General features: G+C 38.9%; 1 protein-coding gene across 7 annotated transcripts in view; it reads right to left on the bottom strand.

Annotated features, from left to right (window-relative positions):
* Positions 1-27577, bottom strand: part of LOC110965912 (CUB and sushi domain-containing protein 3) — a 365206-nt gene that overhangs the window by 23967 nt on the left and 313662 nt on the right. For 3 of the 7 annotated variants that reach the window (XM_051955084.1, XM_051955088.1, XM_051955087.1), the window contains 14 exons: positions 27017-27194; positions 23765-23910; positions 18499-18579; positions 16397-16510; positions 16085-16273; positions 15753-15911; positions 13110-13298; positions 11181-11366; positions 10595-10789; positions 8442-8615; positions 6524-6697; positions 2747-2932; positions 1822-2007; positions 628-801 (listed from right to left, as the gene is read on the bottom strand). In XM_051955084.1, the coding sequence (XP_051811044.1) occupies positions 628-801; positions 1822-2007; positions 2747-2932; positions 6524-6697; positions 8442-8615; positions 10595-10789; positions 11181-11366; positions 13110-13298; positions 15753-15911; positions 16085-16273; positions 16397-16510; positions 18499-18579; positions 23765-23910; positions 27017-27194 (2331 nt within the window). The remainder of the gene's footprint in view (positions 1-627; positions 802-1821; positions 2008-2746; positions 2933-6523; positions 6698-8441; positions 8616-10594; positions 10790-11180; positions 11367-13109; positions 13299-15752; positions 15912-16084; positions 16274-16396; positions 16511-18498; positions 18580-23764; positions 23911-27016; positions 27195-27577) is intronic. The other 4 variants (XM_051955089.1, XM_022215145.2, XM_051955086.1 and 1 more) reach the window with 3 other exon arrangements.

Here is a 27577-nt window from a genome sequence, read left to right on the forward strand (position 1 = left end):
CCGGAGAGACAATCTTGCTCAATAAGTGGCACGATATGCATATACAGGAAATCCAGCGGGGAGGAAATTGGCTTGTGTAAACCACTTTACAGAATAATGACAGAAGTGCATCTACACTATACAATATAGTCTCAAAACCCACTCACCTTGGAAAGAAAAGCTAATTCTAGAGAAAATGCATTGGAAATGTACATTTGAATATTTAAGGATATAAATATTTATACTTTAAGAACCCATTGTCATTGCATCTCAAGCAGGTTCATAAAAATCTGATTATCAAAAGGAGAAATGCATCCAAGTCCAGGATGGAGGTGACTGTGAGGGTACAGTAGAGCAAGGTTATGCTCCAGAGCCCTTTTGACAGACAGGTACTGACATATTCTCTTTTCTATGCGGCAACCCTTCCCTCTATATGTTCATCCATCCTTCCCATTATCCCTCTGACTGAGTGCAAAGGCTTGAAGAAAATGTGCCCGCAAGACGTAAAGTCATGAAGTGCTCCACTCTCTGGTGGGCTTACATGCCTCAGACGTCTCCCCTTTCATCTCCAAGTCCAGTCTATCCATCTTTCCCTCTGATAGAGTGGACATTAAATGCTGTATATTGAATGGAGGTTAAACTAGTTACCAGAGCAGAAGGGCATAGGGGCGCTCCACATCCCACTGAGCTGACAAGTCCGGGATGATTCTCCTTTCAGCTGCCTTCCGCCCAGACAGGAGTATCGAACCGTTGAACCAAATGTAAACTTATCTCCACTCAGCACACCGTTAGGGGGAGAGCCGGGATGACCACAGTCCACAACTGGAGATCCGGAGAGAGAGAAATGTTGGGAACAAAGCTTGTTTGACTCAACACAGCTTGGGAAAAAGACAGAGAGTGAGATTTGTGGAATAGCAAGATATGTTGAGCCTAAAGTCAGAGTGTTCAGTGTCACCAAGAAGGCTCTCTTGTAACCTGTTAGAGTTCAGAGTTTGGGATTTAAATTAGCTGTAAGGAGCGTCTTTCTTTAAACAAATAGTTTCCTGACGGTTCTCGACAGATTCTCAGCTGAGGATACAACACGTTTTATCTGGAAACATGTTGAACTATAGGTTGCTAATATAACTGCGCTGCCACGAGAACCTGTCATGTACATAGCTGGTGATGCAGAAATCGCAGAAATATGTTTTATGTTTGGTCCTGATTTGGTCTTAGGTCTGTTTAGACTGTTTGTACTGCAGCCGATAGAACACAGATTCAAAACTTTTCTATTGTGATTTACTACAGAGAACATTCAATCAGCAACATTGATTTATGAAGCTTAAAGTTTAACAGATTGAATGTACAGCTGCCAGTTAGAAATAAGTGGCTGCATTGATCAGTAAAATAAATATAAACATGTTTTAACAGTTTTATACCACCATTTCTGTCTTGCATTATTTGCAGTAGCAGTAATTTTTTCAGCCATACATTTTTATGTTCCTCATTGTTCTCCATTAAAATAATCTGTTGAGTGAAGCAGCTGCTCACAATCGATTCAACAGTCATATGATGCGTTAAACACCTTTTGTATGAGTGTGCACAGACTCTGAAGCAGAAAGTCTGAGTTAACAAAGAAGGCCGATAACCACCTGTTATCTCTGACTGGGGCTTCAGTTTTTGTCGAGCCGACGTACACTAACAAAGCCTGGCTATGTCAGACTTGTTCGTAGTATACTCCCCAGGAAAAGCGACAAACGCAAACAACGTAAGAAGATTTCTAATATATTCAAGATAAGAAGACCCAGTTCCACTCTTGTCTGTCTGTAGCTTGTGAAGTTAGGAAAGCAGAGTGATACCAACCTATGCATTCAGGAAGAGGTTTGTCCCACTGGCCAGTAGGCTGGCATGTCAGCACAGGGGATCCAAACAGGTAATACCCGGGGTTACAGTCGTAAAACACCACCGTGCCAAAGGTAAAGTTGCCGTGCTCTATTTTACTCTGCCGGATAGAGTTGGCTGGAATGCCTGGATCAGAGCAATTGACCACTATACACAGAGAGCCACAGAGACGGACACACACAAATGGAGAGAAAGAGAGACAGAAAAGCATGTGTTATTTGGCACGAACCAGAGAGGGTGATTTCTCTCCCCCTCTTCCTTTCTTTTTTCCAGTGTTTCTCAACTTGCAGTTCTTCAGAGTAATATAGGGTATAATAATAAGGATGCTGTGATGTTAAATGATGATAGGGTGAGGCAGGCTTTTCTGTATTGGATCCAGCACCCAAGAAGGGTTATGGCTTGTAATCATTATGCAGCATTTCTAATTTTACTTGGTTCATTGGCATTTCATTCTGCAGACAGGGCAGAGCACAGGGAGCTTGTGCACATACCCCTTGTGACTGAAGCTTTTTCTTGTTGCTGTGATTGTAATTTGAACAATCTGGGGTTGCAATTTATGTCTTATCGAAAACAAGTTTCCATTCTCGAGACTGGAGCCAGGAACAGGTTGGAGGGATTGTTATATCTACCTCAAAACTTCATTAAATGAAGGGGAAAAAGTAGCTTTTTAAAGGAAATTGAACTTTTCTGTGTTGGTACAAATTACTTTTACAGTCATAATGGCAGAGGTGCTTGAGTTGAACAAAGTTAGAGGTAGAATTGAGGTGAAATGAAAATGGCAGGGGGGTAAATAGGGATGGGTACTACAGTAAGGGCAAATAAAGATAGGCACTAAGGTGGTGTCAAAGGTTGGGGATAAATAAGGTTAGGGGTGAATACACTTAACTTTTCTCCCCACCTTTACACGTTGGGGGCGGGTGGCTCCACTGGCGGTTGGCCTGGCACTGAGCACGTGCAGGCCCCTCCATCTCATAACCCCGGTTACAAACAAAGCTGACCACGTCGTTGAGGTTGAAGCCGTTCCCCACTGTGCGACCGTATATAGGACTTCCTGGGTGGCCACAGCTGATCGCTAAGGAGAAAAAAACCACCATGAATCATCGATACATGTATGTGTATATGGAGTCATTATTATTGTATTTATTATTAATCTGTTTAAGATTGTACATAAGTCAGCGTGCTTTGAATTGAATAGTGGCATTGCTTTGACATATTAAATTCACAAAATGAATGAATCTCAGAAGCAACACCTTCAACATTGGCAGAGGTGTAAATTTTCATAACACGGGTCAGAAATATGTAGTTTGATGTTGTAAAATAGTCAAGTAATGTCTTGAAACAGTTAGATTTTAGGGACAAAAATTGAACAGGAGTAATTGGTGCATTTGTTGGGGAAATTTTTAAGGAGTTTGGTAACAGTTTGGAGAGAAAATATCAAATACTACAAAAGTATTTTTCAGATTTAAATTTAAAAATGAATTTATTCCATATTGACTGTTACCTTGGTATAATTAGGTGAATAAAGCCGCAGTTTCATCACAGTCATTGCTTTGTTTACAATAAATTCCTGCATGGATATAACTTTGTCATCGCTCCAAAATATACTGCATATAATTTAAATGTTGCTGAACGGTTTTCTTGACACACGGCTACGTTTGTTTCTATTTCCTGAGTGAATGTTTCTGTAGTCGTATCCAGCCATATCAATGATATATAATTGCAGCTGATGAAATTTAGACGCAACTCTATTTTGTAAATGTTTTTTTTTAAATTGCTGCCTCTTTTTCTCATTAAATTACAAAAACCCAATCATTTAAGTTTGTTTTTAATATAAAAGCCACAAAAACATGATCAGAACCAGACACTTCAGCGTCTTTAGTTGTGTATTTCTCTGGCTAGAAAATCACAACAAGCACAGATTTGGGTCAAATATCTATGCATTTTCTACAGTCATTCATAAATATTTATGAGGATGTCAGATGACTGAGAGGACATAGCTGGAATCCAAATTTAGGTTTATTATTTTGAAAATGTTGGGTCTCAGAATCTCCTGTGTTAGCATAGAGTCTCCTCTGTTTGCCATTGTGTGTCATAATTATTCATCCTGTTAAGTTGCTTCAATGAGGCTGCTTAGGGTTTGTGTGATGTTTGTGTAAACAGGCAGTTTACAGTTACTGCTGGAGTCTGCCTCTCAGACTGTCCATCTTTAAATTTATTGGAGAGGAGAGGAGAGAGGAAAGGAGTGTTGCTGAGGTAAAATAAAACCCTCGGTTGGTAAAACATAGAAGCAGGGAAAGCAAAGCAAAGAGGAAGCAGAGAGTTCACTGGAGGAGGAGAAGATGAGATAGAAAAAGAAGGGTGAGCTGAGGGGAGCAGAGCAGAGATGATGAAGACAAGAGGAGGCGAGAAGGAGGCAGGAGCAAGGAACTTGATCAGTGAGAGTCAGAAGTTTGTTTGCATGCCTAAGACACAAATTTATCTGACACCGTCAGCAAGCCCTGCAGCTACACACACCCAAATAAACACACACATACACACACACACTTCATCGTCTCATCATCATTCTGTGTTTGTGTCTCTAAACAAGAGCCTCTCATCTCCATAATTACAGTATAATTTGGCTGTAAAATGATTTCCCCCAATAACTCCTGCATGAATAACCTCAATAAAAACAGCAGAGCACGGAAACACTCCCAGATACCCAGACGGATACACACACAGACGCATGCCCATCAAAAGACAAATACATACACAAAAGCACAATCCCCTATGTAGGACATTTATTTTTATTTTGCAGGTCATAATCAAAAACAAAAAGACCCTTCTACTAGACACTACAACATCCCCTCTGTCTTTTCAGCACAGTCCTTATTTATTGAACAAATGGGCTTCTTCTGCCTCTGCCTCTTTTGGGAAAAGGCGCCTGTAATTGGCTTCATCATCGCCACCTCAACTGTGCCCTGTGTGCTGCCTAAAAACATTCAGGACACTCACAGCAAGTAACCAGTTTTAGAAGATTTTCACAGTAGCCTGGACACGTCAGAGCGTTCCGTTTTATCCTTAAGCTCAGCTATTTACTGCTAGTACTGGCAGATTTGACCCTCTGGTTCTTTTTTAGGACTGCTGGTGTGAGTCTGCACATTCTCAGGACTGTCGGTGAATGCCTCCACATGGGGGATATTTCTCAATTACAAACCACGCGTCGGCTGCAGTCTGAAAATGTACTTTTAAAATATATTTAACCTAAATGATCTTATTTCCGCTTTCTAATTTGGACTCTTCCATCCTAGAGTGAAACCTGACTCGGGTATAAAGTCTTTTGGTAGACTTAGGTGCTGTGTTCAGACAAAAAGTAGAAACCCTGTTGTTCCTAAAAATTTGAGAATAACTTCTAGGTCATATTTCATAATTTGTGCAAATTTTTATCATGCAGCTAAAGATGTCACCTCCCTTTGAAGAGAACAAGGCAGGGTTAAGCTGTGCTCATTTTTTCTCCTTCCAGCTAGGTAAAACTCAGAGTTATTTTCAGCATTAAGCGTATACTGCAACACTTTCACATGCTGAAGGTAAAACCCAGCCTTGACATGTATCTTGATATTTAAATTTAACGCCAACACAGTGAATCTTCGACTTCCTCCTTATTTTTCCTCCTTATATTTACAGTTGGCAGGAAACATTTTTTTAAAATAATTAGATATTTTCACTCCGCATACACACACACAAACCCCTGAAGGATAGTTTGCAGTCAGTTTTTCCTGAATTCCTTTTCGTTATCACTGAACCACAAGGAAAATATGACTGCAGGTGTTTTTTTAATGATGTGCTAGATTACATCATATCAAAGGCTACACTCCTGATTTAGTTATTTCTCATCGACTGAGCTCCCTAAAGGACGTCAGTGGCACATCAGTGTGTTTTTATTCTATTTTCAAGGCAGTTAAACTTCTATTTGAGCTACTCTCCTCCCTTCTTATCAGTGGAAACCACGTTAAGCTGAAGAATAATTGGATTTGATCAAACTCCACTTAATACACAGTATAGTGGCAACGGTGTACTTGAAGACGCCACAAACTCACTTCAGTTATCAAGGCTGTTTGGGCTGTTTTACTTGTCATTTTTACTGTAACACCTGATGAATTTAGTATCACATAGTAGATCCTAATTTGTCAAACATGAGGTGTTTTTCATTTGTAAGATGTATGATGCTGATTCTTCAGTTCCACAGGGACGTAAAATATCCAAAAACCTAATGAAATGCTGAGCTCTTTATCAAATCTTCCCTCCCAATTGCTTCAATTTGACTTCACTTTCTTCATTTATTATCTAAAGGAGTGAACAGCACAATTTGTCACAATCCACTTGATCATGTTACAGTAATAAAGAGCTGCCTTTCTCAAGGATGCAATTTCTGATAAACTCAGCCGTCCACTATAAATACAAAGCAACAAATCAGCATGGAGAGACATGTGAGAGAGATATGAATGTCATAGAACAAGTTACTGTATTTTTTTCAGGTATTTTTATGTGCGAGAAGTAAAGTCAAGGCAGTTGAGCAGAGACCGCAGTGTAGACCATATGGATTGTTGTCATGGATACTGATGTATGCCATGCAGGGTGCAGTTCATGTCTGAGCTGAGGCGAGGTATTGGTGTGTTTCCCTTACGGATACAGATGGGCAGCTGTCCAGACCACTGGTTGTCTTGGAGACAAATTCGAACTGATGAGCCTATTAGTCGAAAGCCGGGCAGACACTGATACACGACCGTATCACGGTAACCGAAGTTCTCCCCGATCACCTGGCCGTTCACAATGCCCTCTGGGATTCCACAGTGACCAGCTGAAAGACAAACACAGGAAGCTCAGACTATAGACACTATACCCCTATAATTCAGTACCTGTAAAGCAACAACTATTTTTTTGCATTTTATTTGCTTCTTTTTACACATTTTTGTTGAGACCAGGTGCTAAAGTAGTTGCACCACACATATGCAATTACCTCAAAATTACCTTGCGGTCTTATTGCACCCTACTAGTCTTATTGGAGATGGGTTTTTCGGTTATTTAAGTTGTTGTGCCGTTAAAAACATCTGCCGCAAGTATGTAAAACCAGGCAGATGCACTTAAAAACCTCTTCCATTGCGTAAAGAAGACATGCAATTCTGAGCCACAAAAAGTAAGAGTTTGTGTCATAAACTGAATCATAGCTCAATCCTGTCGAAGGCTCAGGTGGTCAGTCGCTACTATAACATTTACACAGCTGCATTACCTTTCTTTACAACACCTTCAACCTTCAAATAAAAACATCTTTGTGCTCACGGAAAAGCAGACTTTAACAAACAGGGTTTGGGGGCCTCTTTCCTCCCTGATCAGATTCATTCACTGAGGTCTGATTGATGCACAGAGCTAACACAAGGTGCTTGAAGAGGCATTTCACAAAGTCAAAGGGGATGTGTATTTTTTGTTCTCAGAGATTTTGGATTGAGTATTGATTTCGTGCTTGACAGTAGCTAAAACCCGCAATGTGTCCCTCTGGTGTCAGCAAACGCTAACAATTCAAAGACAGCCTGGAAAGTGAAACAGAACGAAGAGTAAAGGTTGTCTTATATTAACGTTTCACACAATATTTAGGGTGTTGATTACAGTAGTGAAAGGGCATTTCTCAAGTGAATCAGAAATTGTCTTCTCTTCACTATGATGCAGTGAGTTGAAATCTACAATTTACAGACAGAAAAGTTACACGCAGCAAAAGTCTACACGTACAAAACACAACAATAAAATGTTAAATAATTGAATTCAGTTAGTTTGCTGTCTGTTGTTGGGATTTTGGGATGAACCAAATCAATTCCCCAAAATCTTCTATTTATTAGGTTTAATTACCAAGCTAAAACGTACATCTTAAATGAGCACAACAAGCACAGTAAAGCCAGTGTTGTTTTGAAAGATAACAAGGAAAGTTATTGAATAAAAATGCTGTTTATAGCACTTTTTCGGGACTAAATTTATTTATTTCTTGACAGAATCATGCCTCCTCATCAGTTTAGGTTAAGTTTCATTGAACTTTTCCTTTATGAATTGCATCTCATATCCCCTCTCAGCCTGTGAAGTATTCTGGGAAAGTGCTGTTTCTACTGAGGCTTCACGGCGAAGTGACAGCACCATGTCATAACATCTGTTACCTCTGGCTGGCACGCTGAAAGAAGAAAGCTGCAGTTTTTTTTTCCTGGCCTATATAAAAAAAGAAAACTCTAAATAAATTCACTGAGAGCACTGCGAAGGCTTGCTTCGCAGTAGCTGTGCTCGTGAGATGGACAAGGCCAGAGGGGAGCAGCTGTGCAGCCAGACAAGAGGTGTAGGGCACATACCTACCTTTGATAGCTGTCCTCATTAGATTGACTTGAAAAATTGCATCTTCCCAGCTCCCTGCTCTCTAATGGAAAGCATGTGTGTGTGTGCGCTAGTGTACTGTAGATGTTCTAAGCCTTAAATTTAAGTCTGAAAATTACACACAGCGTCTTAATGTCTAATGCCATACACAGTACATTGTATTGAATGAACACCCTACTACTTTTGTGGTTACATGCCTAAACATCGTGTTTCGGTTCCACTCCAAAGCCCAGATGACAGGCACTCTCTGACAGCTGACCCCACCAACATGAAGCCAGCGTCGCAGGTAAAGATGGCTGTAGCACCGAATGTTGTCTGAGTACCAATCTTCTTCCCACTGGGTGGAGATGGCAGCTCACCACAGGAGATAACTGAAACACACGGTCAGACAAAAGCAATTTAAAAGCAGTTGCGTGCCAGTTTAGCACCAAGTTAATTTGCGTAGCTGCTAGAGCTCATTGGTTTCAATGAGAAATGCTAACAATCCCTGCAAAGCTGTTTATCAGGCAAATTTGGTGCCACTGCTGTTGTGTTTTCTCGTACTCTGAAATGCCTGGTGAAGGAAATTAGTACATTTACAAATGTCAAGGAAGAAGAAAAATAACAGAGGAAAGTTAAAACAGAATTACAGTCTCATGGTCATATGTCTACCCCAATCAGTCAAGTTTACATTCATGGCAGTCCAGATTCATATAATCGTGAAGACTTTGAATTGAGTTGAGAGACACAACAATCAGAGTCAAATTCTTAGTGTGTAATCATGTTTAGCTAACAAAGCTGATTCTGACATAACCCAGAGTTGCAGCCATGGCAGAGAACAATGCTTCAAATACGAGTGTTGATGCAAAAGAAGACATTCTAAAATGTGGATTTTTCCCACACATCTTTGATCCAGCAGCACAGAAGGCCTATCCAATCCCCAAGATGTCAAGATAGATATTTATAATTAGTGTCATCAGTTCAAAATCTAACCAAATGTAAAACACTTTCACAACCTTCCCTTCTGTTCTTCAGTTAACGGTGTTGAATAATTGTAAGAAGGATATTTTTGTAGAATGTGATTATGTCAAAGTGAAGCTGACCTCTTAGACAGTTATGTCATATAATAAGCACATGAGTTCATGAGTTGTGACCAACAATCTACACTGTGAGGTCAAAGTGATTGTGACCCCCAAGTTCCAGTCAGTTTATCCTTGAGGTCAAGTGGACGTTTGTGCCAAATTTGAAGACATTCCCCAAGGCATTCCTGACATGTTGCGTTCACCAGAATGAGATGTACATACACACATACAACCTAGAATCAAGATGCCTCTGGCCACAAATGTCGCCAGAATGACGCACAACAAACCAACAACTGTCACTTGTGTTTACATGAATGCTGTGCATTGGTCCTCACTGATTTTAGCTGTTACAAAGCTAGCTGCTGTTCCATAACATTACAGTCAGGCCTTTGGGTACAACATGTTGCATTGTTTTACATGTTTGGAGTGGAAACTGTTAGACTCCTTGTGTAACTCACAACAAATTGATTAAATGTACTCTTAATCCTTGAAACTCTCAAACCTGCTGGCAGGTTTAAAAGGCATGCTGTTTTAAATAATCATCAAAATGACACTGTCAGAGGAAGAAACTGTAAAAACAGGAAGAATCTTTGGATTTTCAACTTTTCCAAGGGTCCGTGAACTTATCATGTGTAACCTTTATTTCATTGGGAAAATGACCCAAATCTAAGCTTAAAATTGGAATATTGCTTCAGAATTTCACAAAAGCTCATTTCAAAACTTGCTTCCACAAACCTGATTGAGTTTTTGACTGGACTTAGCTAAAACGCAGGCAGTGCTTACACAGAGCATGGAAACAAACAAAATATGTAAGTGAGCATGCTATTTCTTTAAAGCCTAAAAGTACACTATTTATTAGTGGCAGAAACTGTAAAAGCAAAAAGAATTGTTAGATTTTGAATGTTCCAACCATCCTTTACTAATAATATATAACGTACCAATCTGTCAAAAAACTTCACCAAATTTAAACTTCTACATCTACGTGTATTGTTCAAAACGTTTCCTGCTACAACCAACAATTATGAGACAAAAAATATCAGGATCTTATTTGGTTAAACAGTGCTGAACTGCAGGCTGTGTATTAGCTTAGCTTGTTGCAATGGCCAGCTTGGCTCACTTCTGCATTAAAGAAGTCCACCTGTCAGCACTCCAAAGCTCATAATATATTACTTCAGATTTTGGTAGCTTAATTCTGAAAATAATAAACCATTTTATGTGTAGATATGAAGATAAATATATTTCAGATAGGTGTCTTGGTCATGATATCATCCTGTGTCTTAGTGACTCACCCTGGCAGTGCGGTCTCTCATTCCTCCAGCTCCACACTCCATTGGGTAAGCACTGGATATGGGCCGGTCCTAATCTGTAGTATCCCGGATCACAGGTGAACACAATACGAGTTCTGTATTCATAGTGCGAGCCGTTGACAATCCTCCATCTACCATGCTCCAGAGAAAATGATCCGATGCTGGGACACACCACCACTACAGAGACAGATGAGAAAAGATAGGGAGGAGAAAATAAAGCCTTGTGAGATATGCTTTACAAACATGTTTTTAAAAAAGTGCCAGTAAGCAATCATGTCAGATAGTGAATTGCTTGCTGAGAATAGGGCCAGAAAGCTACTGTTAAATATCTCATAGATGCAGAATAATGGTTCAATTTCAGTAACAATGTGATAGCAGAAAATGCTTGATACAAACTAATGTAGCCATTTTTCTCAGTAAAAGATGGTTATTTATCATTGATTGAACAATGATGTATTTAATATTTTTTAGATGAATACATATGAGTGGTTTAGTGGCTTTAAAGCTGAGTTAGACACAAAAAAGTAGCATTATCAGATGTCTCACCACTGATATCTGCGTTACTGACCTGAACATCGGGGTATCTTATTGTGGTTGCTCCATGTCCCATCGGGCTGACAGATGGCTGACGTCAGTTCTTTACTGGAGAGTCTGTATCCATCGTTACAAAAATAGGAAACTCTTGTTCCCACGGAGTAGTCAGCTGTTAAAACGCCGCCGTTTATAGGAGCCTTGGGTGCCCCGCATGAGACAGCTGAGGAGAGGACGGATACACATTTGTTATGAAGACAGCATGCGAACAGACACACAGCGGCTCTAAAGCACAGTTATGTCTGTCAGGTTTGCAGGCTTGATGTGCACTTTGAAATGTTTCTGCGGATCCAAAGCCACTGAATGTAATGTGTGTTTGTAAACAACCCCACAGATTTCCTCAAGACTAAAAATACAAAATCAAGAGATGCTTGATATCTAGTTCCAACCAATTCTTGCAAAACTTGCAGAAAGTTGCTCCATCGTGGCTTTAAATAGACTAATGTGTAAAGCGTGGCACCACGATATTACACAGCTTCAACAATCTGCTATACATCCTTCATTTGACTTTCTATCGATAGCAGATATGAACTGTGCCTTCTTGTGGTTATTTGACGTGCTTATATCAATTAGACATGGCAGGAGCAAATATTAGATAATAACAGGAGAAAACTAACAATGGCATCAAGTTTTCAACACGTTGGCATATGCCATGGAAATATGCATAGATAAAGAAATGAAAGAGGGAGTAAAAGCATCCACAGTTACATCAAGTGTAATAATTCCACTGACATGTTTTTTTTTTTTTTTTTTTTTACAAAATGGACAGAAATTATTCGTGGCAACTCTATGGCTGCTGTGGAAATTCTATTAGTGTTAAGTGAAGTTGTCTTTATATCAATTTGTAGATAACAGAGTCAAGAGGTTGTGATATTACAGCATGTAATAATGCACCACATCTAATCTCCATCTGATCTCTCAAGTTCTTATAAAATTGGACAAATGTTCTTAATGCAGTATTTTAAGTGCAAAAACTAACTTTTAATGTAACCTAACTATAAGTCAGTGTAAAGTCAACCACCATTAGTTCTGTGTTCCTATGAATACTTGGGTCGATATATACTGTAATTGTGGGACTTTTTATAACATAGTTGACAGGTATATTTGACATTTTTGCTATTTTCAGGCATGAAATCAACATGGCTGCCTATAACCAAACACCACATGGCATTTTTACACAAAGATTCTTCTGAATATTAGATACAAAATTGAGTAAAATTGAAATTGAAAGATATTTATAAAGATATTGTAGTAAACCTGTTGACTTGCCAAAAATCCACACTTGACTCACACACTACTTTATATTTAATAACTCAGAAAGCCTTGGAGTCCTGCCAGTCTTTTCTTCAGGAGGAAATGACATCATGTGGAGCAGGTCATGTGATCTGGAATTAAACTTCCTTGAGAGGTGTTTTTGTAATGAGTAACTGAGTTGAAAGTGGTTTCTCAGAGACAGATACAATTTGTCATTTTTGATACATTGTCAAAAAAGAAACATCTGTCATGATTATCTCAACTTAATAGAAAGAACACAATCAAAACCATTTCTGAATAAACTCATTGTATTATTGTTTAACTAATTAGAATTTGGTTGTTATTAAATTCTGACGGTTATTTAGATGACATTTTAGTGATATACAGTCATTTTTTATTAATAAGTGATTGTTTCCAGAATAAATAATTATAGAATTTGTAAAGACATGATCATAATGAAAAAAAAACTTTTTTTTTTTTTTTTTTACTTTTAAAGAAAATGTATGCAAGATGTACTCCTTGGAGTTCAGAAGTCCCTCAGTTATACATTGACCCACTTGCACCTTTTGCAATTTTTCCCTCTCTCCCTCTCTCTATCTACATGTGTGTGTATATACATACATACATGTGCATACATGGACAACAAACACACCTTGGCATGCAGGCACTGGAGAGTCCCAGGCGTGGTAGCCGAGGGATGTGCGGCGGCAGGTTGCTGTGGCGTTGCCTATGAGACGGTAACCACGGTCGCAAGCCCACCGCACCACGCTGTTGACATGACCGCCGCTCTGAGAGGAGATGGAGCCGTGGAGGGGAGAGTCTGGTGTCGAGCAGTACAGCGCTGTGGTGGAAAAAAAAAAAAAAAAGAACACAGTTGGAAAAACAGAGATTTAGAAATGGCTTCTCACCTGGAGGTTTTATGTCACTTAAACAGAAAACAGACAGTGAGCACCACAACCAGTAATCATTAAAACCAAATATCACACATTTAGTTTTTTACCCCTGCACCGTGCCATTCAATATCCAAGCCAGAACTACAGCACTATGCTGTTATTAAAAATAGCATATATTATTTCTGCTTAATCTAGAAGACCATAAATTCAGATGATTCACAACCGACTCTGCCTGCCTGAAAATGTGCACTATTATAGCAAATTACCAGCAAACTTTTTCTCTCACTGACATTTCATTCTGCTGTCATAAAATTGCAGAGACTGTAATGATTTCCTAAAAATTTTATCAGTGTGAGTCACTACGTATTTAGAACACAACGGGATGCCAAGCAGTAATGGACTAATGGCGCACGGTGTCACGTTTGTGCATAAAATGTCATTTTTACTGACACAAATTTTGGCTTAGATTGTACAACAATGTCTTGAACAAAATGTGTTGTGCAATTTGAGGCATGAGAAGAAGCAGGGTGTCATCAAGTGTATCTCAAAACAATGGGGCAAAACGTTGTGAGGAGAAATAATAATGTCCACATTAATTATAGTAATTACACCTTAACAGACACATATTTTTTCAGCCAATTAGAAGATGTATGACGGCCAAAACATAAGATAAAAAAAATCTGACCTGGCAGAGCTTTTAGATCAAATAATCAATGAGCAGAGTTAGAGTAGATGTTGCTGCCCACAAAGTCATCAATGGCTATGTGCAATTTTATGAAATATTCTAACAGCAAGAAGCATTAATCTCTTACGCCAGACAATATTGGCATTTGTAGGAGGGAATCCTGTTGCAACCTCCAACAACTTGGCAACAAGTTAAGCAGTGTTTATTTGCTATTTGTAATTTGTATACTGCAGTCTCTGTTTGTCTGTGTGCCTCGGGGAGTAGATAAAGGTCTGTACAGAGGAATGTCAGTCTGTTAAGTATATAATAAGTTACCAGTAGCAGGTTCATTATGTTCCTTAGTCACAGTCATTGCATATTAAGGTTACCCAGGCTTACGTCCAGTAAGATGCTGACTTGGGCAAGGTGCCTGGTCTGTAACTCTCCAAACTGGGCAAGAACCCAGTAAACTGGCCTTATTTATTAGTGATAAGCCACTTTTATGTGTCTCTCTCTAGTGTGCTCGTGGCCCAGTATCTGTGTGGTGTGTTCTTGAACCGATATAATCCAGCGCCATTTAAGAGTTGCACAGGGAATTTAGTAGTTTTTTGTGTCTTGGGTTGAAAATACAGAATCAGAGCCAGTAAAGTTTTGTACAGTTTTGTACGGTGATCTCTAATTAAAGCTCTCTGACACAGATTATTTTTAAAAGCACTAAATGTTTAATCGGCGTATGGGCAAAGCAGCCAGTATCTCAGAATCTCATCAGTTGCAGTCTAGGTTCTTTCCTCTACACTAATTTTAAGATTGATGGCATTAAGCTGCTGATTTCAATCACGCGAGAGCTTCTCTTAATGAAAAACAAAACAACTTCGTTTGTTATAATGACAAAGTTATAATGAGAAAATGTTATTTTAACGCGAGAGTCACATTTCCTCATTATAATTAAACTCTCGGCACATTATGTTTCCTTGCAGGAAGAAGAATGCTGTCATGCTCCGGCCTGAATTTGCAAGTTAAAGTCAATCTTGAAGTTGAACCCGAGTGTTAGTAGACTTGCAACATATGTCGAACATTTCTTGCAGATGCTCACATTAATCACAGCTACCAAAGGTTACAGAGTGTGGACATCTTGGGATGCTTTTTCTGTTCTTCTTCAGCATTTAATTCATCATATAGAGTGACGGTGTTTTAAAGGTTAAAGAAGCAGCATCATGACTACAGGATGTGGAGTAAAAAAGCAAACTAAACAGGTGAATCTGTCTCTCCTGTTTAACTGTCAAAAATGCCCTTGAATAAAGCACTCAGGTGTCATTACCAAACAGTTTAAAGTTATACTCAGCAGGCCCAGGTGCGAGACTGTCTAAATGCAGAGCTTGCTGTAAAACAGCATCTGTGCTCATCAAGCGATCTTTGGACAGATAAAACTTTAGAACTAACCCATAGTGCAATTTACTAAACTGCTTTAGGAGACAGACAGAAGTTTGGTAGAAAAGTATGTTTAAGCCAAACGTAGTGATACTTTAATTAACATTTTCTTCATAAACTCACAAACTGTGCAACTTTCACAGCTTGAAATGTTTGTATAAATTATGCTTTTATACTCTGACACAGCTTAGAGGTCGAAAAAGCTCCTCCAAGTGCATTTCTAGACCTTCTGTCTGCCTCTGTCTACCGTGGTTCTTATTTCCATGCATTATATTATAAAGTAGTAGTAAAATAAAGTTGGGATACATACTTTGGTACTCACCAACATAGCGAATTTTGAAGCCTTTCTTGTTCGTGCCGTGATCTGAAGACCAGCGGACGAGGAACTGGTGACCGGAGGTTGTGAGGTTGAAGGGTGTTGGCAGGTCACCGCTCAGTGTTGCCAGAGTGGGACTGTTGGCTGTCGGACCTGAAAGATATTAACATAAATTGAAAGAAGGAGAATGAATAAAACAGCGAGAATTTACTGGTTTTTGTTCTAATTCTCTGTGTGTGCTGATATGTGGAACATTGTGCTTCACAGCTGAGTTCTTGCTAAAATGTGCGTCAACATGTGTTTGATTGTGTTTTTTGTTTTTTTACCATCAAAAATCTCCAACACGTCAAACTCTCTCTCAGTGTGGAAGCTTTCAAAGGTTATGGTGACATTATATCCTTTCTCTACTGTAATGCTCCACGAACACATTTGGAGGTTTGGGTAGCTTTCTGGCCACCCGGGGCTCAGGATGACGCCTGATGAGTCATATCGTACGTCATGTGCAGGACATTGAACTGAGGGCGAGAAAATGAGCAGGATCAGTGGTATTGTTAAGGGGGAAAAAGATTTCTGTCAAGATATAGTGCTGGTGTAATAATTTAACCACTTTAAATGCTTTTGAAATGACATCTACACACCTTGACATGTTGGAGGCTGTGCATCCATCTGTAGTCTTTCTCCTAAGCGACAGGTGAGAATCTCACTGCCAACCAATGAAAACCCAGGATGACATCTGTACCTGATGATGTCACCTGGAGGCACAAAAATCAGAGTGTATGACACAAGTGTTAAGAAAACAAAGACAACAGGATGAAATGAAAACATTTCTATTCCAGGATACAGATTGTAGTGAAATGTTACTAAATATGTCGCTGCACTTTGTACAATTGTGAGGTACTTGTACTGCATTGCCCTTTTTATCCCACTGCATTTATTTGACAATTGGACCACCATGTGTTACCAGAATAGCTCCAATGCTCCTTGGGATTGATTCTCTAAGTCTTTGTAACTCTACCAGAGAGGTTTAATACCATTCTTCTAAAAAATATTCCCTCATTTACTGTTTTTAAAAAAGGCAGAAGTAGTGCTGTCCAACATTTTAGTCTAAAATCTACCATAAGTGTTCTAGTAAGTTCAGATCTGATGACTGTGAAAGCCACAGCCTATGATTCAAATAATTTTCACACTAATCAAACCACTCAGTGACCCATCGTGCCCCCTTGATGGAGGCATTGTCATCCTGTAAGAAACTACCCCCATCAGCACAGAAACGTTTCATTACAGGTTAAAGGTGATCGCTCAGAACAACTCTACATTGATCTGCGGTGACCCTTCTCTCTAAGGGCTCAAGTGGACCCAAACCATATCAGTAAAATGCCCCAGACAGCATAACAGAGCCACCAGATCCCATCACTGTAAAGGTCAAAGCATTCTGGCTAGTACTGTTCTTAGTGTATGCTTCATATGCACTCACCCACTTGTTAAGAATATGGTAAAGGATGACTCCTGTAACCATGCCACCTTTTTTTCACATCTCTGTAGATCAGTGCTTCAAGTTTGTGCACCATTGAATATTCAAATGTGCATTCATCTTTGTAAAAAGTGCTTTATCCTGCATCCTACCATAACACCCCTCTGTCTAATCGTCTACAGACTCTTCTTGCTGACAGTGTGATCATGTCCTGCTCTGACATTCTCAGCAACCTGAGGTAGAGCTGCTCTTTTTTTAAATAGCTCGCTAATGCACGAATACCACCTGAAGTCTTTCCCATGCATCTAAATACAAAAGCCACTTGAGTGTCACTGCTCCCATTTAAACACCAGAGCAGTCTTTGTGACTAACATACCTGCCCCAACAATGACCCCTCTTTCAAAGTCACTTAGATCTTGAGCTCTTGACATCTCAATACTCACAATCAACAGGGCCTGCTCAGTATTGTTAAACATATCACATGGCATTATCGCTCCACTCCGCTTCACTCCATTCATTTATTCAGGATTTTCTTTTAATTTGTCACCTGTCTGCATGATCAACTTGTGAAGTTGAAGCACTATTATGAATTAAGCTACCCAAGAATACATAAAATAAACACCAGCACTTGACATTATACCAGCTAAAAGCAAAAGTAAAATTCTACATATTAATTCTTCTAGATTGATAACATTAACCTAAAAATACAACCTAAAATTGCACAGCACTGCCAGTGGCAATTGGTTTTGTTTTACTGCTACTACCTTTGCACCTACTTCAGACTTGTTTAAATAAGGGGATTAGAAGCAGAGTGGTCTAACCCAGAATAAAAAAAGGGTTTTATATAATTTCTGTAATATTTTATGGTCTAGGTTTTAGAGGCAAAGCGGGCGAACCCACCACCCAAAAATAGTTCTATAGTGGCACTTCGGATGTTAGACCATTCTTAAAAACACAAAATTCTGAACCCATTTTTCTCGGAAACTAAGAAAGTGGGTTAAACCACTGTGCTTCCAAATCCTTCAAATACAATAGTCATACACTTTTAATTGAAGCACGTTTTCAATGCATTACTTGCATTGGCATATGCATACTCAGTTTAATTTCTAAATGTATTGCAAAATCAAAGCATATAAAATAAGACATCAGTGATTCTTGATCGTAATCTCAATGATTCTTGTCATTAGGTTAGGAGGTTACAAGTTTCCAACATGCATCCTTCACTGAATTGACAAATCTAGAATCATTGCGGGTATACGGACAACTCACCGATTTCCAGCTCGCCATCCTCCATCAGGATGTCAGCATTGGGCACCTCTGAAGGAGGCTGGCAAACCCTTAATTGGTAGGCTAGGAGAACAGAAGAGGAGAAAGGACAAAGAGGGCATTATACAAAAATGTGGAAGGAAAGAATGTGATTGATAAACCTGAGTTGATCAAGACGGGAAGACGTTGTCCAGTCTCTACTGTAAGTGCCATGACTGTCCAAAGAAGTGCGCTGCTAAATCTATAAAACACCAATAAGTGTCACATCTTGTTTGGGTTTATATTATTTTATCTTGGTTGTATCAATTTAACTTCACTTTTTAAGTTCAGATGGAGAGGTCAGCAAAGCATGGAATCAAACACAAACCAGATGCACCGATACAGCACACTGCCTTGAATCATAAAAAGAAACCGACTTCACAGCAACTGAGCTGAGGGCTGTAATCAATACTGCTGCATGACCGTAGATCACTCACAAATGGAGGGAGAGGGAGGGAGAGAGAGAGAGTGTCAGGCAGGGAGAGAGGGGAGGACTGGCGGGGGAGAGAGAGGGAGAGAGAGAGGGCTGAGGGCTATAAGTCGGGATGAAATTGACTATGAAAATGAGACCTGCCAATAGTATCTGCCGCTCTCATGCATATCAAAGCCCTGTGGTCTCTGTGTGTACCAATGTGTGTGTTCATGTCTTAATGTGTGCATGTGTACATTTGTGTGTGTTTGCGCTTCTGTGCACGAGGAGAGGATCGCTGAGCAGTCATTGATCTCACTAAGCTCTAAGATCATTTTTATAGCCACTGCCACATTCATGTCACATCATCTTTCTCAGTCTCATGTCCATGACAACATTATCCAGCGGTGTATGGCCCTCATTTCTATGTGGAGAGCGCTGGCATTCAGAGTCCTGACCCAGAGATAGATAAATAGGAAGACAATGACGTACAATAAATATCTGCAAACACTGGATTGATGCTCCTTTTGGGGTTTGTTTGGCAGTTCAAATAAACTTGATGCAGACTGTGGCATTCTGAGATTCAGCTGGGTCACGGAAGGCCACTGAAGATGAAACGTAGCGCCGTTATTTGTTATGCTAACAACTTTCTGCTTACATAAACTTCAATGCAGTCAGTCAAAAATGGCACCCATTCTTCCTGTAATTATAATCTAGCAATTTAAGTCTTCTACAGATCATCAAAAAATGTGCTTTACTCCTACCTTTTACTCCTGCTGTGTTTCTGTTTCGCTTAAAAATATTGTCTTTTAGAACAGAAGTGAAAATAATGCAAACACCCGCTGCCATACATGTCACCCTCTTCCCATTTAATCCGTCTTTCCTGTCACTTTCTGCCGTTGATCGTCCAATAAAGCGGGAATTGAAAATAAACTTGAATCCGTCAGATGGTGCGGTTCTTGTGAGAATGTGACAGCTGACAGTTAAAACCTGCCAACAAAAATTCATTAAAAATGTGTCATCCCTCTGAAAAGGGGAAGCCTGCTCAAAAACAATTTGACATATTTTAACTAAAGAGCACTGAACAGAGAGAAACTTTTGAAAAGAAGCAAATGTAAGCTGCATGAGGAAGGGGGCTAAAGTATACATGTATATGCTAATGTCTGCCTTCTGCATGTACGAGAGAGAAGAAATGACAAAGTGTGTTGTGAAGGGTCACGAGAATAAAGCAAGTTAGACTCATTAGAAGCTATTCTGTCCCATTAAAACTCCATCCAAGAACATGCTTTTTTAAAAAATACACATTTTTGACAAGAGGAATATAAGAGGTGACCAAAATATACATATTCAGCTTAAAATATAAGGTTTCATTTCAAAAAAACAACCTTATCAGCTCAGTGACAATGTATTCTAATGACTGTCAAGAACAAAAAACTGTCATTTTTTTGGTTGAAAGTAAAGGCATTATTGGATTTTGGTCACAATCTAACAAAATATGTTAAGACTGTTAAGATACATGTTAAATGTAATCAAGCAATCTAACATGTGAATAAAAAGTAGGAAACATTTTTAAAATATTGATAGTAAAGGTTATGCTTTACCCTGATGCAATTTATTATAAGGATTTAGTATTTTTGCAAGTTACTTATGCTTAAACTATATACAGCACCAAAGTTTTTGGGCACTTTATATGGGTGGATTGGTTTTCACCTTAAACAGCAGCTGAAGAAAAAGGGAAATCTAAGGGCACTGAAGGACCACAGCAGAAAGATTGAAATGAAATGAAAAACTAAATGGCATAGACAGTTTTGACATGGAGAAAGAGCAGCTCAGGGCCAAGAAAAATACAATCTCCACAACTCTGTGAAGGGAAGATGACTGTGGGTGTATGTGTATATGACAGATAAAAACGCTTCTACACTACTGTGCAAAAAGAGACTCAGTAGCAGACACACCGAGAGGATTCTTTCGACAGTTTAACACAGTATTTTTTCCTAAAATGAGTAAATTGAAAGGCTACTCTTTGCTTAAACACGATAAATAATTGGCGAGATAGCAGCACCAATTAAAATAATATGATTCAAAACTAACTACAAAATTAAAAATTTGTTGTGGTTTTTCCTGTGTGGTAACAAGATAAAGATTTTTTTTTTTTTTAATCTGAAAGCTTTTTTTGAGAACAAGGGAAACTTTACTGGAGATTAAAAAAAAACAAAACAAACTATGACAAGATTAATGAATTTGTCAGCTGTTTAAAACGATGCTAATTTGAACAAAAGAAAAAAAACTTCATTAATTCCAAAGGTAATTTGTCAAACTGAGCTTTCCAATGCTACTTTCTGTCCAACAGCAGCAAAGTTTTAAAATCTACTGTGGAACCACATGACAAGTAGGTGGGTCAATATATAACTGAGGGGATATATCTTGCATACATTTTCATTAAAGTAGAAAAACTAATGTTTTTTTATGTTCATTATGATCATGTCTTTACAAATTCCAGAATTATTTATTCTGGAAACAATCCCTTATTAATAAAAAAATGACTGGTTATCACTAAAATCTCAACTAAATATCCATCAAATTTAATAAAAACCACCTTCTAATGAGCTAAACAATAATAAAAATGGCTCATTCAAAAATTGTTTTGATTGTGTTCTTTATATTATGTTGACATAACATTGACAGATATTTCTTTTTTGGCAATATATCAAAATTTAGATGGAAAATAACAAGTTGCATCTGTGTCCAAGAAATCACTTTCAACGAAGGTCCCCATTACAAAAACACCTCTCAAGGAAGTGTGTTAATTCCAGATCACATGACCTGCTCCACATGATGTCATTTCCTCCTGAAGAAAAGACTGGCAAGACTCCAAGGCTTTCTGAGTTATTTCATTTAAAGTAGTCAACAGGTTTACTACAATATCTTTATAAATAACTTTCTATTTCAATTGTACTCAATTGTAAATATGATATTTTAGAAGAATCTTTGTGTAAAAATGCCATGTGGTGTTTGGTTATAGGCGACCAATTTGATTTTAGGCCTCAAAACAGCAAAAATGTCAACTGTGATACCTGTCAACTATGTTAAAAAAAAAAAAGTCCTGCAATTACATACTGACCCAGGTCCTGGACCCAAGGAGGTATCTAATTAATAAAGATCACTAGATTTTCTCATGTATGGTGTGTTTTTCTTGGTAAGTGCTGGTAAACACACAGCTGCTCATTGTGTAAGGCCTGAGCAACTCAAAATTTGTGTCCACACGGCGACAAGGGCAGTTGTGTGCATGCTTAGCAATAGTATGAATGTATGAAATATGTAGACGCTGACCTAATGCACATGTACAGAAAGAAAATCACCCGTTGGACGACAAAGTGGTATAAAGCTTGCTTGTAGACGTGCACATGGCCAGCTGGGGAAACCAAGTATCTGCTTGGACACTTGCAGACGTGGTGCGATGACAAGTTCATCAGAAAGTATAACACTGGCCTAATAACAACAACTGTCTGTGTGTGCATTTGCAAATGAGCAAGGCTTGTCTAACTGTCTTTGTGTGCAATTCTTCTGTTTCTTTTAACTAACAATGGCAAAATCCTATTATTAATTTACTCAAATGACCTCACATTGGAGTCACACTGATCACTGAGGATGTCTATGAGCTTAATAATTAATTAGCACCATCAGATAGATAGCTTTGATTTCTAGAAATTTGGTGACATTTCTACATTTGTAGGACAAATGTACAACATTACATTTACAACAGCTCTCTGGTAATTAATCCAACTCCTACACATTCATCTCTGTGTATCAAAGTTACATATTTTGAATTGTTTTCTCAGAAGAAAAAAAAAACTTCCTTAAAATGGTTTTGATGTAACTCTACATCACTACTTCCTTTCAAATTTGCAGATCTACAAGGTCCCTGGCTCTATCTCCAGCCAACTCTCACCCTTCTGCCACTTTCTGCAGCTCATACACGCCGGGTCACGACTCTTTCAAATACTGTAAAAGTAGTTGTCATATTGGAGTATTTCAGCCACACAGACTTGAAATCAATTCTGAGGAAGAATAATAGAACAAAAATCCCGACCCCGCAAGTTGACAGGATTAGTATCTTTGGTTTGTTACATAAAAAAAAAAAAACCCGTGGCAGTTTTAAGACAAGAATGCTCAGCCATGGAACACTGACTGCTTGTTCTGCTCAAAATGTGACACATAAAAGCTCTCTCTCTCTCTCTCTCTCTCTCTCTCTCTCTCTCTATATATATATATATATATATATATATATATATATATATATATATATATATACACACACACATTAATAAAGTGGTCTATGCATACTGATAAGTGATACGTAAGTGAATCATGCATCAGACACTTTTACCTGTTTTATGACTCATTTGTAAGCCTTATTGCTGTCATTTAAAGTGACTGGATATACATGGTAACAGGAATAGTATTATTGTAAAATGCCTCAGTACACTTAAAGATGAATTCAGAGTGATAAAAGCTTAGAAATGTTGCAAAGTCTGAGGAGTACCTTCAAAGGGGGATGTTTTGACAGTACTGCTAACACCAAGTCAATGCATAACATTAAAACTATCAATAGCAGAACGGTTACTAATAAATTATTACTGTGTGACTAAAACTTGGATCAGAGAGGAAAATGTTTTGGTAGGAGGTCAACTTTCATGAGTCAGAAGGAAGTCGGTTTGAGTAGAGCTTAACGAGAATGAAGCACAACACCATCAAAAAAACATAACTTTGAATAGGATCACAAGTTTTGTGATAGAGATGATAGTGTGGCCACCGTCGTACCGTGATAACTCAAGACGAAGAAACCGGCGCCAGAGAAGTCTGAGTGGAATTTGATGAGGATGATGTTGGATGTTGAGTAGACCGACTCCAAAGCCGTGTTTCCACTAAACTGGCCGATCTGAGGTGATGACTGATCTGGACCATCCCTGTGGAGTAGCAAAGACAGAAAGACACACAAACGTACAGAAAACTTGTGTTACAAAGGAGGACGTGACAGACCAAAGACCCATAAACGATGGACTTGATCTTTCTTTATGGAACAATGGGAGCAAAAAGTCGACCTAAAACATCATTTGAATGAGTTATTGCCATCATCTCTGATGGCTAGATGGCTATTTGTGATCAGGAAATGGTTTCTCCGAGGCTGGAAACAAAGATAGAAGAGACTTGACGATATTTATGAGACAAAACTGGAGCTGCTCCATTGACTGTGAATGTAGATGAACATTATGTGACAAAGTGCCAGCGCCCAAAGAGATTGTGCATGAATATGAGCCCATCTTCCTTCTCAAAACAATCTAAACTACAAAGTCACAAAGCTCATTCCGATTAAAAAAACTCTCGCAAATCTAGATTCCAATTCTCTTACAAAAGAGCAGCCCCCTGATAACAACGCAATTCAGACCTCTGGCTCTCTTATTCTTGCTTTGGGGTGCTGAAGTTCATAAATATTGATTGAACTGTTGTCAGATCATAAGAGTAACAAATGTGAACCCTGGTATGGACTTGGCTTCCACGGCTGTCACTAATATTGGGCTGGCATTCATGAAAAGATACACAATTACCACGGAAGGCAGACGGAACTTATCTGTCAACTGGCAGGTCAGACTCAGTGAATTGTCGTGAGCATATTTCACCTTTAATGACAGCACCGCCAGCTGTCACACTGGAACTAACCAATAGCAGGCTCATTATCTGTGATTAAAAAGTATCATCATGAAGTTAAATGAAATGATTATTTCCTGCTGTTAAGTGCTTTTGGATGAGGCTAATTATACCTGTCAGGTTACGTAAGGAATCATCACCTTCTCTGATTCACGTCGGGTGGTTCAGAGTCAAGTTTCGCTCATTTCTTTTCACTGCTGATGCTCACATTCACTAACAATTATTGGTCGATTATACCTATATACAGTATGCGGTTGCACAGCACACGGCAACACCTGTGACAAACAGTATATGATAATTCTTACGATGAAATCCTGTAGTAAGCTTCCCAGTATGAGACCAATTAGCAAACTAAGTGACTGTCAGGTTGGCTGGCTCTGGACTGAGCAGACCGCTGTGAAAATCACACCTTTACCACTGACACTGTGCTCTCCACGGGGAGCCGGCATTATAACTGTATGACTGAGACTGTGAGTGTTTACTGTGTTCTTGCGCTGCTGCTGCCTTTGCTTTGTGTGAGTTTGTCCACTTTTTCGACAGACAGCAGGGTCAGAAACACGCTGTGCGACCAATTCATGGAATTCACAGAATCGGAGGCAGGTGGTGGCGGCACATGGTTCAGCAGTGTTGTGGTGTTTGGTGCAGGGAGGACAGGCTGGAGACTGCAGTTTGGAGCAACACCTCTGCACTGCAGGCGTCTACAAAACTCAACAAATCGCGCAGCAATTTCTGAAGAAAACAAGCAGTTGTACTTGTGGTGATTAAAAACTAAAAAGAGTTCTGCAATTCCAAGTTTGTGTGAACAGCAAACAAAAATAAACAACAGATAAACAGAATGCGGTTGTGCGCCATTGAGCAGCATTTCTGATGAGGAAAGCAATTAATTGATAAATTAATAAACAGGCAGGAAATTAAAATTCTCTAAATATTTATTGAAGCAAAAGTGCAAAAAATGTTACGTTTTATCTTTTAAAATTGAGAATTGGCTGCTTTTTGTCCTCATATATCATTATTATTCTTATTTTTTTTAAATACGCTACCTGGAAACATCATCTTGAGCTCTGACAAATTACTAATTTTTACTATTTTCTGACACCTTACAGCCAAATTGTTGAATCAGCTGATCTTGACTACTCAATTTTGACCTTAACTAAGTTATTTAGTCATCTAGATCTTGTTTGAAAAATACTGTGGTCCAGGCAAATCCATTCATCAAAAAAAAAAAAAAAAGAGTAATTATTTAGAAAATCATTACTTGCAGGCCTGGATGAAGACATTTTCTGTACTTAGCTGATGAATGGCTTCACCAACATGAATTTTTTTTTTAAAAAAAAAGGCCTGAAAATGTTGTAAAGGTATTTTGTGATGCCAAAATTTATGAATAGGTATAAAAATTTTGGATGCCGGAAAATGGACCTGGAAATCTGGAGGGTTGACAGAGCTTACATCATGACAGACTAACAAAAGGACAAGCCAGGCATTTGGTCCTTCTGTGTGGGTCTAAAAATACATGATTTGCAAGAGAATGTACAAGCAGCAAACCATGTCTTACCCTGCTGTTGTTGTGTTCTCCCTGCTTAGCGCTGCCTCTGCACGTCCATGTGCCAGGTGACGTTGCACCCTGTTGTCTATTTATAGGAAACCGGCTATAGAGAAGGGACCATAGAGACGGGGCAGCAACATGACAACCATAGAAATAGGCTGTACGCTCTATTTATGGTTCTGCTGCCACCTTGTACCTGCAGATAACTATGTAACATGGTATCTAAGCGCTTTTTAAACACCTGCATTGACAAAATGTCTGCTATTGCCAATGGCTGCGCTCCCCTGAAAGAATAATGAAGAGAGAAGTCAAGGCAGGGCAGGTAGGAGCAGAGAGACGTACTGTATATAACATATAAGATCCAGCGAGCATTAGAGACAGTGTGAGGAACAGAGGTAAGGTGAGGGAGACTTTTGGGTAAAGAAGAACGGGTAAACCATGACAAGAAGGAAATTATGTCAGACTAACTTTATATTCAAGGAGAGATGTCTGTAGTCATAGTAACCCTTGCGGGAATTTAGCCAATTAGTGGCTAGCTCTGAAAAGATGTTAAAGAGCATGACATCCTGTTTGAAAGAAAAAGCATGTGTGTGTGTGGCTTCAGAATGTGTGGTGAGATTAAACGGCTATCCAGTCAAATAAAAAAAGAACATTTCTTTTTTCAAATAAACCCTGATGGGGCAGAAACAAAGGAAAAGAGGAGTAAATTAGCATTTAATGTGGGAGGAACAGTTAATGTCAGTTAATGAACAAAGCAGATATATATATATATATATATATATATATATATATATGAGCTAATTGAGTAACTATATAGCACCTACCAGACAGTAATGTAGTCATATATGGGCTCAGTGCTCAGTACAGTAAAGTTGATATAAATCCCGTGTCCAGGAGGAACTCTGACACTCCACACGCAGTCCTGGAAGTTTGGATATTCCTCGGGGTGACCGGGAGAGTAAATGGTTCCATTTAATGATGTGATGTTACCACCACAGAGAGCTGCGAGATAGAATATTAACAGAATTAGCCTTAATAAATTACCAGCAAATTAGTATTACCATTGTGAAGCTTTAGTAATTGTCTGGATGAGTGAGAGAGGAAATGTCTCCATCAGTCACGTAATGACCACTGGACAACGTCTAAAAACCTTTAATAAATTGGCATTACAGTTTTATTTCAGCTCTGCAGCTCAGGTGTTCCTCGAGTAAAAATGTTACCGCTGCTGAGAGCTTTAAGACTGAATGCAGTTTTCCAAATGAAGGTCCTTAACTAAGCACCTCAATAAAGGATTAGCAAAACAGCGTATGATATGGATAAACAGTGTCTAAAGTCTAGACTTAAAGGAGAAACTAAAGTTTCAGTTAGGTTAATATGCAATTACA

This window comes from Acanthochromis polyacanthus, chromosome 11 (assembly GCF_021347895.1).
Source record: "Acanthochromis polyacanthus isolate Apoly-LR-REF ecotype Palm Island chromosome 11, KAUST_Apoly_ChrSc, whole genome shotgun sequence".
Lineage (NCBI taxonomy): Eukaryota > Metazoa > Chordata > Actinopteri > Pomacentridae > Acanthochromis > Acanthochromis polyacanthus.